The 15,435-nt window shown below is 44.1% G+C and overlaps 1 protein-coding gene across 2 annotated transcripts in view; it reads right to left on the reverse strand.

The window, feature by feature from the left end:
• FAM13A (family with sequence similarity 13 member A) overlaps positions 1-15,435 on the reverse strand; it is a 158,204-nt gene that overhangs the window by 126,804 nt on the left and 15,965 nt on the right. For both annotated transcript variants that reach the window (XM_082236349.1, XM_082236348.1), the window contains 2 exons: positions 14,598-14,807; positions 9,444-9,624 (listed from right to left, as the gene is read on the reverse strand). In XM_082236349.1, coding sequence (XP_082092475.1) covers positions 9,444-9,624; positions 14,598-14,807 — 391 coding nt within the window. The remainder of the gene's footprint in view (positions 1-9,443; positions 9,625-14,597; positions 14,808-15,435) is intronic.

The following is a 15,435-nucleotide window of genomic DNA, read 5'->3' on the forward strand; positions in this document are numbered from 1 at the left end:
ATTTCCCACCCTTCTAAAAGCCATTTCTCGAAGGGTATTGTGTTTGCCAGCCAAACAGCAGCAATATAGTGGCTAAGTACTTTTGGTAACGTAGAAAGAGTGCCAACAGAACAGTAAAACATGCTTGTAAAGAAACAAAAGTATAGAATAACTTAAAAGTCACTTAGGGATCAGTGTGGAGCTATAATTAGAGAGGAGTTGATCCCTGTCACTTTTAATGAAAAATGCACTATGGCTGAGCCTTCTATTTACTCTTCAGTGGCATCTTCACAAATATCAAATGAGACAGCTGAATTATGAAGTGAAGGACACTGCTCTGAACCTGAAACAGCAACTTTTCCTCTTCCTCTGTTGTGAATGAAGTGAAGGAATGAGATGAGAAATGAGCCTAAGGGCTGTTCCTGATCTCGGAAGTAAAATCCAGACATTGTGGCAAACTGTAGTTCAGGGAAACCGAACTACGGCTTGTCGTTATGTCCAATTGGACAAACCATGATTGAGAAATGGCTGGCTGAACACATGGTTTGGGGTGAGTTTTCAGAATGCTAGCCTTACGATTTGGTGAGGTTTGAATTGATGCCTGAATTTGCATTTGCAGACCTCACCATTTTTTTTGCAATTTTTTCCCAGCTGGACTTACCCATTTTATCTGCTGCCATTTATAATGCTTGTTAATTTGTTACAGATATAAGTTGTTCATCGTCTACACCTGTTGTACGTCACCCTGAAATCTGATCTGATGAGACGGTGGTACAGCAATGTTTACAATAAATGCCTCCACAAATGCCAGGCCATCACCAACACATTTGAATAAACCGGGCCACCTTAGTTCCATGCTACAGAAAAAAAATATCTCAACTCATTTTAGATCACAGCAGAAGCAGAGCTGAGCTTTCCCAGCTAAGATCAGCTGCCAGAATCCTTGCTATCTCTTAATCTCCATTTTAAAAATGATTAACCTTTTGTAGTTTTTGACTCCCTGCAGCTCCTGTTGCTTTTTTTAAAAAACACCATCTGGAACTCATTTGTATTTTCATAACAACCTTTTCTATTACATGACCTTGGACTTCTCTTTAGATTTTATAATGGCCTTGTTATTCTCCTTATCGTTTACCCAGTACTTTGGAAGCTCGATTCAGTCCATTATACCAAACCATGGCTAAGAAAAATGACACCTGATTTGACAAACCATTGATTGTGACTGACTGGCAAAGCTGAATCAGAAACCATGGAGTGAAGGACTGCAAAATGGATTACGCTAACTATGGTTTCTATGATATCTGAATGTACAAACCATAGAGAAAACTGCTGTTCACCTAGACTGATGAGCAAGACAGAAAAAGAAAACAGATCAGCAGCACTAAACCATAGTTTGCCTGTGTGTTTGGATGCCCCAGCCATGGTTTGGATTCTCAACTATGGTTGGTGCAATGTCTGAATTGGGTTGAAAAGATTCAGAGCACCATACTACACAAGTAAGCAAGCACCACAGAATTTAATTGGGGTTACTCCTAGGTAAATGTGTACAGGATTACAGCATTAAATTGAGTTTCCTTGAGTTCTATCTAAGGAAGTACTGTATTTTTCGCCCTATAGGACGCACTTTTCCCCCTCCAAAAATGAAGGGGAAATGTGTGTGCGTCCTATGGGGCGAATGCAGGCTTTCGCTGAAGCCTGGAGAGCGAGAGGGCTTGGTGCGTCCTATGGGCCGGAGCGTTCTATGGGGCGCAAAATACGGTACCAGGAGTGAGTCAGAGACTAATCAGCTAATTTAGGTGTATGGGGGATGGGAGAATGGTACTAGCCCAGCCTGACCCTTCTCTCCTGTCTGATGCCATGCTGAAAACTGATTTTACAAACTTCCTTCGTTAGCAAACATCACTTGAAAAAATGTCCAAACCCACTTGGGGGTGGGGGCATGGAATTGGTTCCATGGTCCTTTGATTCCCAGCCCATCTGTTCAATTACATTTTCCAACCAGATTCTGTCTAGCAATCCTCTTCCAATGACTTAGAGGTTTCTTGCTATCTGCATACTTTATCCCTTTCAGCTTATTAGTGAACAGAACTAACCTGAAACCTAATCTCCAACAGGCTTAATTGACAGTCTGAGGATTTCCTTGGTCACAACAGCAATTTCCCTAATTAGCTCTATTTCAGTGATAATTTGCACCTCATTGAGATAAGGAGCAGTTGCTTCTGGTTGGTGCTCAAGTAGAAAAATGCACCTGCCATACATGGCCCTTTGATTCAAAAACAGGGAGAAGGCAGGGGGTGTCACCAACTTTTAAATATTTGGCAGTCTTATTTATTTCCAAATTTTATATCCTGTTATACTTTGTCTGTCCAGCCAGCAATATCTCATCGGTAAAGACAAGCAAGATTAATAAAAACAAAAAAGTGGGGGGGGGGGGGAGCGGCAAAACAAATTAAACAAATCCAGGAAACTATTGAACAAGAGAATCAAAATCCAACCATAGAAACAACATCAGCTCAACTTTAAGCACTTCTCTAAAAAATAAAAGAAAGCAAGGTTTTTCCTCCTATCCTGAAGTATCTGTGTCTGGTGGGTTTACCTAAGCAATGACAGCTATTTCACAATGCTGGCACCACAACTGAAAAGGCCCTGCTTCTAGTAGACATGTGCCGGACCTCACAGGGTGGAAGAACTTGGAGCAGTGTCTCCAATGCTGAATGGAGTGTGTGGGGAGGCACTTTCCATTGTACTATTTTCACTCACTGAAGCACCTCCTTCTAACAAGTGGGAGATGGCTACTGCTTACAAGTTTCCTGCAGGCATCTGATGGGGCACCAAGAAAACAAAATGGTGGACCAGATACCCCTCCGGTCTGATCCAGCAGGGCTCCTCTTGTGTTTTGACATGACTTCTGATGAAAACAGGTACACTTGCTTTGGCTGCAACAGTTCTTTGTGGGTGAAAGAAAAGTGGAAGAGTTTGCTAGGTGGATAAGATTAAAAATATTTACTCCCACGTAGGTCCTACTGAAATTAATAATTTAATAAATGTCTTTACCACCTTCCAGAAATAAAATTATTTCCCAAGGCCTTTCACACAAAATACCATTAATAAAATACAATAGGTGACATTGGGGGAAAAACTTCTCAGTAAAGCAACTGTGTATTATTAAAACTAGTCATCCAGCATAAAAAAATTACAGCATAATATATTCTTCCAAGACCACATCACATTCTCAGATTCTCTGTCACAAGTAGAAACCAAGGCCCACAGGAATCTGTGGCCCTTCAAATGTTAACAGACTATAAATCCCATCGGCCACGCTGGTGGGGCCTGATGGGAGTTAGAGTCCAACAAATTCTGGGAAACCAGAGAGTTCTTTACACCTGCTGTACAATTTTAAATGCCTGTTTGAAAATATCCAGGAGTGGGATGAGGTGGGGTGTAAACAGGTTTCAGGTTTGCATTGAGAGTTGTTCTCCATCTTTTACATTATCAACCACTGGAGCCGGTAGCTTTTCCCCTACTACGTGTGAACTCTTGCACAATGGCCAGCTAACTAATGAAACTCTTTCACACTCTAGGCAAGGCGTACGGTTGGGTAAGCCACCACTTTGCCAAAGCGTGCAGGCAGAAAATACTGCTCTGCCTAGTTAGCAACAAATAGTCTCTAAGGTCCTCAGCTTCACCAGAGGGGACTCTGCTAAAAAAATAGGCAGCATAAATATTACTGATGATAAATGTTACCAATGATGCCCTTGTGAAGTTTATTCTTAGCTCAGCGGTTCACATAATTTCCCAAGAAATGAAAGGCTCTGAAAGAACAGCCTCTTATTCTTGGTTATATTTCAGACGTGGGAGGGCAGGTGGAGGAAGGAAGAAGCAAACCTCTTTGTGGCTTTCAAATGTCAGGGACAAATTGCTGTTTTGTGAACTCCTGATAACAGTCAAGCTATTCCACATCAGATGAAAGGCAGCTGGGCCAACAACATCTGCATTCTGCATTTAAAATGGACACAAAATGTCGATTGGCCGTTGTTCTATTTGTGTCGAGGTGACCTAGGTCGGGAGGAGCGTGACTGAAAAGGGACATCATTTCAGGAAATGGTCAGGGCAACAGATATTTGCAAACCTGAGAGCTGCGCTCAAGGACAGAAGAAGCGTCACACTGGCACAAAGAACACTGCATTTTTAACCTTATGTGAACACATCAAAATTAGGGGTTGGGAACCTGGAGTCCTCCATATTGCCAGACTCCCAACTCCTTCAGACCTAGCCATTAGGGGTGACAGTCAGGGATGATGGGAGTTCTAGCCTAACATCAGAAGGCTACAGGTTCCTCATTCGTGATGTCAATAAAAACAAGGTGTCTTCTATCATTGATCTACAAACCTGTGGTTGTGCTACAATGACTGCCCCTTGTTTCCCAGAAAAATGCTAAAGAGGCATTCAGCATGGCTGATGTAATTGGCTCTCTGCTGGTCCTTTGATTATACTAGCTACTTCAACCAATCCCCTTCTTCTGACTAGGTCATGGTCATAAGTAAGAGGTGACCCAAAAACAAGATCAACTCTCATTGGCTCCCAATGGCTTTTCAATCAATGCCACAATCCATCCATTTTAATTTTATCCTAACCCTCCTGCAAGGGACACGGGTGGTGCTGTGGGTTAAACCACAGAGCCTAGCACTTGCCAATCAGAAGGTTGGTGGTTCGGGGGGCCACTAGGGGCGCATTGGAAGATGGCCGACAATACCATCTCTCCAACCCACACGGGGTAATTAAGAGGCTGTTATGGGAGTAGGCAGCCTCCCTTGTTGCCCCAAGGAAATGGGGAACACTGCCCTTGCCTGCTGTGCCCATAAATCACCCCCTAATTCGAAAGAAGGGGGTGAGGGCCCTAGGCAGAATGCCACCATGTGGACCTCGGCTCTCCTGGACGCTGTCTCTGATCGCGCACTAGCTGCAGCAATTTGGAATAATTAATTACAAAAGAAGCAAATGCACATATTTCAAGTGAAGAAGGGGAGTGAAGTCTGCTAATTTAAGTGACCTCTGCGAAAGAAGACGACGGGATGGAGAAACAGGAATATTTTACGATGAAGATACACCAAAAGCTGAGTATGTTGACAACGAGACTGAATGGGGGGACAGACCTTTTTTACTTTCCTTCTATGTGATTTACAAGAACCCCTCCTCATTAGAATCGTCAGTTGAACTGTTTTGAGAAAGGAGGCAGATTGGTGAAGATTAATGACGCTAAGACTGTTTTGATGTATGGAAGTGATGTTATATGGAAAACGTCTGGATATGGCTACTGGATAAAAAAAATAATATCCACACAGGATTACAAACTGTTCTAACCAGCTTGTGGAGACTATCAGAGGTCACAAAGAGAAAGGGAAAATATATGAAAATAACAACAAGAGATGTGGAAAAACAATAAGAAAAGACTGGATAGTACTGTGAACATCATAAGGTTAGATTTGTGGACATTAAAACAGCAGCAAGAAGCAAGAAGTTGATTGGATCCCCTTCGGAACTTGAAATATGGGTACCCCCAACAAAAATTTAAAATTCGGCTGTGTAATTTGGAATTTATGTAATTTGGTTTGATTTGATGTGATTGGTCAGTTAATAAAAAAATATTCTTAAAAAAACAAACAAGGTTTTACATTATGTTCTTATGCAAGAAGGGATGTGGGTGGTGCTGTGGGTTAAACCACAGAGCCTAGGACTTGCTGATCAAAAGGTTGGCGGTTCGAATCCCCGCGACGGGGTGAGCTCCCGTTGCTCTGTCCCTGCTCCTGCCAACCTAGCAGTTCGAAAGCACGTCAAAGTGCAAGTAGATAAATAGGTACCACTCCGGCGGGAAGGTAAACGGCGTTTCCGTGCACTGCTCTGGTTCGCCAGAAGCGGCTTAGTCCTGCTGGCCACATGACCCGGAAGCTGTACGCCGGCTCCCTCAGCCAATAAAGCGAGATGAGCGCCACAACCCCAGAGTCGGCCACGGCTGGACCTAATGGTCAGGGGTCCCTTTACCTTTACCTCTCCTCAGGATGACACAAATGTTTCTTCTTCCATTTACCCTCCTAGCCCAGGTTTGTGGCTGGGGCGGGTTTCGAATCCAGCTCTTCCTAGTCAAAGTTCAACACTCTTCATCACACGGGCTCTTTCCCAGTGTAGAAAAGAGCCTGGTGCAAAGTTGAACGAGCAACCTATGCCTGAAAAGGTTTTATATCACATTACCAATCCCTGAATCACCCAGCCTGACACAAATCTGATTAGAGCAGATCAGCACTGCATTAAAAAAATAAAAATAAAGACTTCGAGGAATTTGATTACGTGGAAGTGAAAACACCAGAACGACAAGTGAATCAGGCCTAGTTAACATCTGCTTTTAGGAGCATGGAGTCTCTTGCCACTAAAGTCTTGTCACATCTCACCAGGGAAGCAATAAAAGCCATTTGCCCAAGCTTAGTTTGGGTTTTTAGCTGGACACTAGCTCTTACTGAAGAGTGTGAGGTTGTGAGAAATGTTATAAGCATTTCCCAAGACTAGACCAATCCAATTAATTAATTCACTTTTTAATGATGCAACTGCCTCTCCCCCAGTAGAAGCACCGAAGGCTATTAACAGGAGATGAAGAAAACATAATGTACCAAACTGGGCACTATTATAAGGTCACGGTAGCACTTTGTAGTTAAACATTCTCTAGAGCCGTATCTTAAAAAAAAAGGAAGTGTAACTAAAATCGTTATGCAGGATTAAGTGGTAGGAGAAGGTAATCAAAACAAGCCTGCAGTTCACCAGCCATTTATCTTGGGCTGGCAGACTTGAAATTAGACTTGCGAAAAAATAGGATTGGCAAGAGCAAGCAGTAGGCGGCAGGCTGTGAGGGCAAAGTGCATACAATCAGGTATACAAACACATATTTCCCCTGGTAACAGTTGTCCGGATGTGAGCTGTTGAAAACAGGTGGAAATATGACTAAGTCAGAAAACACAAGGGTGTCGGGACTGATCAGATCTTCCAATATCCTGTCTTTGGGAATTACTAAATCCTATGCGATTAACTGAAGTTGCAAAACGTCTGCTGCTGGCAGTAAAGGAACAACCTTTCCCTAAGGTTCGTCAGAAGGGTGAGGCATAAGCAGGTGCCTGTCTTTCATCTGGGATTATTCCACACCATGGAAAATGCCTGAAGTACTAGTGTTGCAATTGCTTTTTCTAAGAGCTACCAAAACACACACTCACTATTGTAAATCGAATAGCAAGCTGTTCCTTAAGAGAAATGGACAACAGGGGTGAGGATCCTGTCAACAGTGCAGACAAGGTGCATTCATGCTTGCATGGGGCTTAAGGTCACTTCCTCAGCGTTATTCTCTGAGCGGGGTAGAGATTCTTTGCAACTCTTGTCTGCAAAAGGCGTGAACATTGGTAGTACATGCCTATCTTTGTTTAACTCAGCCGTAAGTCCCACTGATATAATGCTTACTCGGGGGTAAGTATAATAGCCAAACCCTGTGAATGTTTATAGGAATGTTGCCTGGCAGCATATTTCTATGCACGCTTACTCAGATGCCAGCCTGAATAAGTTCAATTGGATTCACCCCAGATTAAATATATATGGGATTGAAACCACGATCTGCTATTTTGTGCTACTTTATGCAATGAAAGTTGGCTAGATTTTTTGGTTGTAAGTCGCTTTGAGTTGCCTTGAGCAAGATAAAGCGGCTAAACAACAACAACATACTGTAAATGTGAACTCAACCAAGTTTCTTCTCCATCCCACCCAAATGCAACTGCTAAAATACAGTGGTACCTTGGTTCTCAAACTTAATCCGTTCTGGAAGTACGTTCCTAAACCAAAGCGTTCCAAAATCAAGGCGTGCTTTCCCACAGAAAGCAATGCAAAATGAACTAATCTGTTCCAGACTTTTAAAAACAACCCCTAAAACGACAATTTGACATGAATTTTACTATCTAATGAGACCACTGACCCGTAAAATGAAAGCAATAAACAATGTGGCTCCACAGAGTCAAAACAAAAACAAGAGCCGCAAAAACAAAAACGCAAAATAAATAGCAAAAGCAGACAGATCTCTGCGTAACACTCAAAACGGAAGTGTGGCACTCAAAACAGAAGCGTAAAACTCAAAACTGAGCACGTTCGGCTTCTGAAAAAAAGTTCGCAAACCGGAACACTTACTTCCGGGTTTGCAGTGTTTGGGTTCCAAGTTGTTTGAGTACCAAGGCATCTGAGAACCAAGGTATTGCCAACACCCTCCTTGCCTCAGGTTTCTCTGCCTCCGTTCTCCTTTTTCATCACGTTAGGCTGGTGCCTACAAATATCAAAACAAGAGGCTGCCTACAGCACTCTTTGCTTATTGCACAAATAAAGTCCATCAGAGATCCTTTCATTGCTGCCCACTGGTCAGCGCTCTTGAGATTCCGCAGCATCATAAACAAGCCAGTCACAAGAGGCAGAAAAAAAGGCACAAACATCGGCTTACCAAGATCAACAGCAAAAACATCCTCAAAGGGTTGTGGGAGGGCATCCTTGTCTTACATAACAAGTTTTAACATCGCAAAAACAGCACGTATTTGAGCGACAGGCAAGGGAGGTGGGAAATCAGCAGAGAGAAAGATCACAATAGCTCCCTCGACAACCTGGTAGTCCAAAACATCTGGTGGGCATCACTGCCATGGTCTCTGTGTTGGCTGGGGCTGATGGAGGATGAGGTCCAGAACATCTGGAGAGGAGTAGGTTGGGGAAGGGTGTATTTACAGAATCCTTATTGTTGAGATGCTCATCTTAAAAGCAAATACTGTAATTTGAATATGGTTCAAAATACAGTGGTACCTCGCAAGACGAATGCCTCGGAAGACGAAAAACTCGCAAGACGAAAGAGTTTTTCCTTTTTTGAGTTGCTTCGCAAGACGAATTTCCCTATGGGCTTGCTTCGCAAGACGAAAACGTCTTGCAAGTTTGTTTCCTTTTTCTTAAAACCGCTTGAAGAGGTGCAGTTGCGACTTGACCGTGCTTCGCAAGACGAAAAATTTGCAAGACGAAAAAACTCGCAGAACGAATTAATTTCGTCTTGCGAGGCACCACTGTACAAAAACAACTTATAAATATCACCAGCATTTTGACATGCACACGCCACCACCTCAATAGGTCGCTATGTGCCAAACCACAGCAGGAGGACCAATGTAACGTATGAACCAATTAGTCAACCACCACAGTTTATTAGTCAATGAAAAAAACACCTGCCTGGGTCATCCTCGCCTACGTTGGCTGCTTATCACACTGTGATGATCTGCCATTGCAGTTACTTCCAGGTAGACTTAACTGCTCACCCAACACAGCAAATCTGAGTCAGGTACGTCAGGTACAAGGAAATGGAGGTGTTAGAAATGTCTCCAATGTCCAAACCAGGAGCTTCTTTCGGGCAAGGAACTTACTGGAAACAGTTTGGTCCGAATACTGTGGCGAGGTTGGAAACAGTCATCTTGTTCTCGGACTGATGATCAGCAACTCTCCTCAGGAATCGGCAGAGGAACTTAAGCAGGGAATAGTGGGGCTCAGGCAGCTGCCTCAGGAGTTCTCTCAAAGTGTTCACATTTGGGCTACAATTCTGGATGTCTGTCAGGAAGGGAATAAGAAGAAGACAGGTGAGGCTATGGACACTCAAATCAAATACAAAATAGCATTAGTAAGGTGGCATTAGACTCAGGGACTGAACAAGCACATTGAGGAAGTATGTTGAGCAAAAGGTATGTAAAAAGATATGTCACCACTTTAAAACAGCCATGGCTTTCCCCAAAGAATCCCGGAAAACGTAGTTTGTTAAGGATGCTTAGAGGAGACTCCTTTTCTCCTCCCAGAGCTACAATTCCCTGGCTAGTTTAACAACCAATCGCTCTTCACAGAGAACTCTGGGAATTGCAGCTCTGTGAGGGGAATAGTGGTCTGGGAGTTAATCCTCAAAATACCTGCTTCACCAGGACAGAGCCTGCTCCTCAGTTTCCACACGACTTGACTGGAATCAGCCACCACCTGTCACAACTGCTGGAAGATGGGAATTAAACAATCCCGAGTTAAAAAGATATCTCCTGTAAACAAATTCTATCCTTATCACATCTCGTACTAGCTGCGTAACTGGACTGCTGCTTTCCTATATTTAATCTTGGATGGAGACTAACAGAACCATGCCAACTACAGGAAGCCAATGTAATTTACACTGGGGTAAATTATCCTAGTGTAACCTATGGCGGATTTCTCTTGTCTTTAGACCCAAGCCTGCTGCACCTATGGAAGAAATAAGAGACCCTCTGTTTGAGGTGTACTGCTGGGGTTCTCCTCCACCTAAAAGGTAAAAGGTAGACGACACCTGGACAGTTAAGTCCAGTCAAAGGCGACTATGGGGTTGCAGCGCTCATCTCGCTTTCAGGCCGAGGGAGCCAACGTTTGTCCACAGACAGCTTTCTGGGTCATGGGGCCAGCAGGACTAAACTGCTTCTGGTGCAATGGAACACCGTGATGGAAGCAAGAGCGCATGGAAATGTCATTTACATTCCCACCACAGCGGTACCTATTTATCTACTTGGACTGGTGTGCTTTTGAACTGCTAGGCTGGCAGGAGCTGGGACAAAGCAACGGGAGCTTACTCTGTCGAGGGGATTCGAACCGCCAACCTTCTGATCAGCAAGCCCAAGAGGCTCAGTGGTTTAGACCACAGCGCCACCCGCTCTCACCTAGACTCAGGATGTATATATGTGTAAATAAACTGCATATTGCAAAGATGCCACGATCTCCGCTGAGCCTCATTGTCCAAAATGAAACACAAGACCCTGGTGCCTTGGAATCTCGCACCACTCGGAGACTGGGGTGGGGTGTAATATTGTGTTCCCAAATCAAACAAGCTGGAGAATCTGAGACAGGGAAATGTACCAAAGAGCGACTCGTCCTGACACAGGCCTGTGTCCTGCATGCTACGAGTGCCTATCAGATGACACTGCAGGACGTTATTTTACGATGCTGCTCGCCTGTGGCTGGAGACTTGTGGCTATCTGGCTCCTGCACACCCTGTTTCACTCACTGAACTGAACAGCTGTGACATGGATATAATATCCTATCTTTTAAAATAGAAGGGATGTACAAATCAAATCTAACAGGACAGGCCTTTTTATGGGCAGGCAGATACTAGTATTTATGCAAGTTCAACCCCCCAATCTGGGACAGATGCATTGTAGGAAGGGATGGACTAGACGATCCTCAGGGTCTCTTCCAGCTCTACAAATTCTATGATTCTGACGACAACGTGGAAATGTCAGCTTTCGGCAGGATGATACGGTCAACCAGCTTACAAAGCACTTACATGCACATCGCACCGAAATCTTAATCAGTGGTGGGGAACCTCTAAATCTCGTGGGGTGGGTCTAACTGAGCCCAGCAGAAGCCCCAGTTTGTCCCAGAAGCCAAAGGGAGCTGAACGCAACCCCTATTTGCATCAAGTGTCAATCAGGATTTCCAGAGTGCAGCTGATCCAGTCAGGGCTTGCATTTGATGTCAAATTTAAAGGGAGTCAAATGCATGCCCTGCTTGCAGAAGGAGTATCCCTCCAATGTTCCAGCTTGTCCCTTTAAAGCTGCTGTGTCCCTTGCCCCGTATCTGATGTCAGGAGCTATGTCAGGTGTAGGGCAGGTGAGTGTGACTGGGGAAAATCTATTTTAACAAAGGTCCTTTTCATCCCTTGAAACACCAGCACTACAGTGGTACCTTGGGTTACATACGCTTCAGGTTACATACGCTTCAGGTTAGAGACTCCGCTAACCCAGAAATAGTACCTCAGGTTAAGAACTTTGCTTCAGGATGAGAACAGAAATCGTGCGGCAGCAGCGGGAGGCCCCATTAGCTAAAGTGGTGTCTCAGGTTAAGAACAGTTTCAGGTTAAGAACGGACCTCCAGAACAAATTAAGTTCTTAACCCGAGGTACCACTGTATGTTAATCTTGTCCAAGATAAAATACTCTGTAGCCAAGGCAGCTGTAATCTTTAGTCAGTTGGCCCCAGAGAAGTCCAATTAAATAAATGTGGCTTTCCAATTTCTTTAAGTGTGTCACCCTGGACAATACCATCATCCTCCAAAAATTAACTCCAACTTCCCAACTGTTACTTGGAAGTTGGGAACATGCTAAGGACTTTGCCTCTTCATTTCTTGAGGTTTCCTCATCTACTTTCTGGAACAGAGCCTCTAACCACAATTTGCCATCAGATCTGGATTGGCAGGCTACAATTATCTCCTTGCCGCTTGTGCAAAGAGTTCATCCATGGCGACCAAGATTCAATGGGGAAGTCTCTAAATTAACCATAGTTTTCCAGAATATGTAAGCACTGGATGATAAAGGAACTCACATGACCTCCCTGTGCAACTTCCTTTTCAAATCTTAGGCACAAAACAAGAGCTCAGCGCCGCATCTTTTCATAATGTTTAAAGTTGCTCCAATACCTTCAAACCACCTGATTCTGCAATGTGAGGGAGTTCAGCCAAGCCCTCTAACCTTGTTCCTAAATTACAACTTGTTTTATCTGTAAACAGTGCAGAAACGCATTATTACTCCTTGGCTGAACATTATTTCCAACACAGGAGCACTGTGTGTGCTTTGCTGAGTGGTAAGTATCTGGGATCTTTATGGCTACAAACAAGAAATCATTCTTCTTCACAGCTAACCTTGATCTTATCACAACACAAGTTCAAGAGCGTGTTGCAAGCTGTGCTGGAAAAAGGACGACCCCGCCACCGAAAAACCAAAAACAGCTGGCTGGCAAGCCATTTTTAATGCAAATCTATGCTCAAACAAAGGACAGGTGTCAGCAGTTGAACCCACTCATACTGGAAACTCTCTAGCGTTTTACAAAAAGAGGAGTTTAACTATGTTCTGCCCATTAACCAAGAGGAATATAGCAAAGAGAGAGAATGCGGAGCGTTTGGCTCAAAAACCACGATCTAGTTCTCACCGAGATGGTAAACCTGTTGCTGGACGGTAGCATGTTAACCCAGGGCTTCCCAAATCTTTTGAGCCCCTTGATGAGCTTATAAAGTTGCCATCAACCCAAATTCTTGGGAACGCAACTGAAACAAAGTCAACGCTTCTTAATCAGAGATTACCATTATTCCAAAGCCTTTTAAAAAAAAGCCTTCTTCAAGGCAGCCTGCTTTTGTATCTTTGGGGAAGGAAAAGAGGAGCGATAGAACTATTGTTTTGACATTTCAAAGAAATCTTTAGAAAGTGAACGTCTGCACCGTTACACATTTTGTAAAGCAATGAAGCTGCATGGTCTGAGGATACTGTGGAATCATCTTATTAAACACAATAGTTTTCACAGTCGCAAGGGAGGTACACTCTGCACATACCCATGCTCTTTATATCCGAGGCCCACAGTCCTTTGAAAGCTTCACCCCCTCTGAACAGGACACCTGAGGGAAGGGATTCCACTGCCTTGCGATGGCGGTAGCTTTGGGGTGCTTCTCGCTAGCAGAGGGCTAACTCTGCCTCATCCAAACCCCTCCCCCAGCAGATTCACTGATTCATCTATGTCAGTATTGTGTACACCAGCCTTGCACCTGCCAGACGTTGTGGATTACAGCTCCACCAGCTCCAGCTGGCATGGCCAGTCTACACTAATTGGCAGTGACTCTCCAGATTTCAGATGGAAGTCTTTCCCAGTCTTACCTCGAGATGCCAAGGACCAGACCAGAGACCTTTCTGCATGCAAAGCACAATCTTCACCGCTGAGCAACACACCTTTTACAGTGGTACCTCGGGTTAAGAACTTAATTCGTTCTGGAGGTCCATTCTTAACCTGAGGTACTACTTTAGCTAATGGGGCCTCCTGCTGCCACTGCACTGCCACGGCACATTTCTGTTCTTATCCTGAAGCAAAGTTCTTAACCTGAAGCACTATTTCTAGGTTAGTGAAGTCTGTAACATGAAGCATCTGTAACCTGAAGCGTCTGTAACCCGAGGTACCACTGTACTCATTTAGTGAAATTTGCTTCAGAAGGTGAGGCAAGTACGGGAATTGACCCTCTGCTAATTCTGACTGGCCAAATGTTCAGAGAAGCAAAGCAACCCAACTCAGTCACATAAATTTTATCCACTGACTAGCACAAGTTGTTTTTGCAGGACAACATTTTTTTCTTCTTCTGCAACTCGGAGTACAGTTGTACCTTAGATCCTGAGCGCCTTGTGAGTCGAAATTTTTGGCTCCCAAAGACCAGAAACCTGGAAGTGAGTGTTCCAGTTTGCAAACATTCTTTGGAACCCTAATGTCCAGCAGGGCTTCCATGGCTTTTGATTGGCTGCAGGAGCTTCCTGCAGCCAATCGGAAGCCGCGCCTTGGTTTCCGAACATTTTGGATGTTGAATGAATTTCCGGAACGGATTACGTTCAACTTCCGAGGTACCACTATATGCATGTTGCCATTTCCCATGGCAACTGCCCGATTTAGGGGAAATGATTAAAATAACAACACCAGCACCAACAGCTAGAGATCTAGTGAACTCCACCAGGAACAATATACACAGGGATGTATGCTTGATGAAAAGACTGTCACCTTGATACAGGTGTATGAATCTGGGGTGTGCTGCAGAAGTGATCACCCGATCAGGCAGCTCCCTCAAAAACAATTTCAGCAAACTGGCAGCGGAGCTGACGTCGCCTTCCACAGGCAGCACCACTTCCTTTCCGCTCTCGTACTTCCCTCGAAGCCGCTCCATGGTTTTCAGGTTGCCATTCACCCTGAAAAGACCTTCCTGTTTCAGCCCTGTAATTACACATTAAAAAAGGAGGAAGATAAATAAATAACTGGCACACCCGCTGCCCTGCTTTAAAAATAACACGGCCAGAGCAACCAATGGCAAATGCCAATCGTAACAAAAAAAGCCTAAGTCGGCTTTTAACTGTCTAGCAGTGAAAACGAGGGCCAAAAGAATGTAGGCCTGGCCTAGACATACATGCACAACAAGGTGATAAAGATCCAAGGTGGGAGAATGGAACTGCCTCATTTCGAACTGTGAAGGGGGAAATATCACAATTCTGAATGCTCTCTTGTGTGGAAAAAACACACCCACCCTACAAATAGGAAATTAGTGCAGTGGAGAACAAGCTGGGTTTGCCTGGTGACTTCAATATATATATATATATGCAATATATATATATATGCAGGTTTTGGTGTCTTCGGGTGTCTTCCCGTGTAAGAGTCGGGGTGTCTGTGCGACGTTTCGACGAGGTCTCACTCGTCATCTTCAGGCTGGTGCTTTCGGCTTCTTGTTACTGGAACAGAGCAGAGTCTGGTGTTTGAGTTCCTATAAATACTGTTGATGGGTGTGGTGTATAGCCTCCAACGTTCTGGGCAGAGAGGAAGTTCCTAGATTAGTGTGCCTTTTCTTCTT

This window comes from Podarcis vaucheri (assembly GCF_965113315.1).
Source record: "Podarcis vaucheri genome assembly, chromosome: 9".
Classification (NCBI taxonomy): domain Eukaryota; kingdom Metazoa; phylum Chordata; class Lepidosauria; order Squamata; family Lacertidae; genus Podarcis; species Podarcis vaucheri.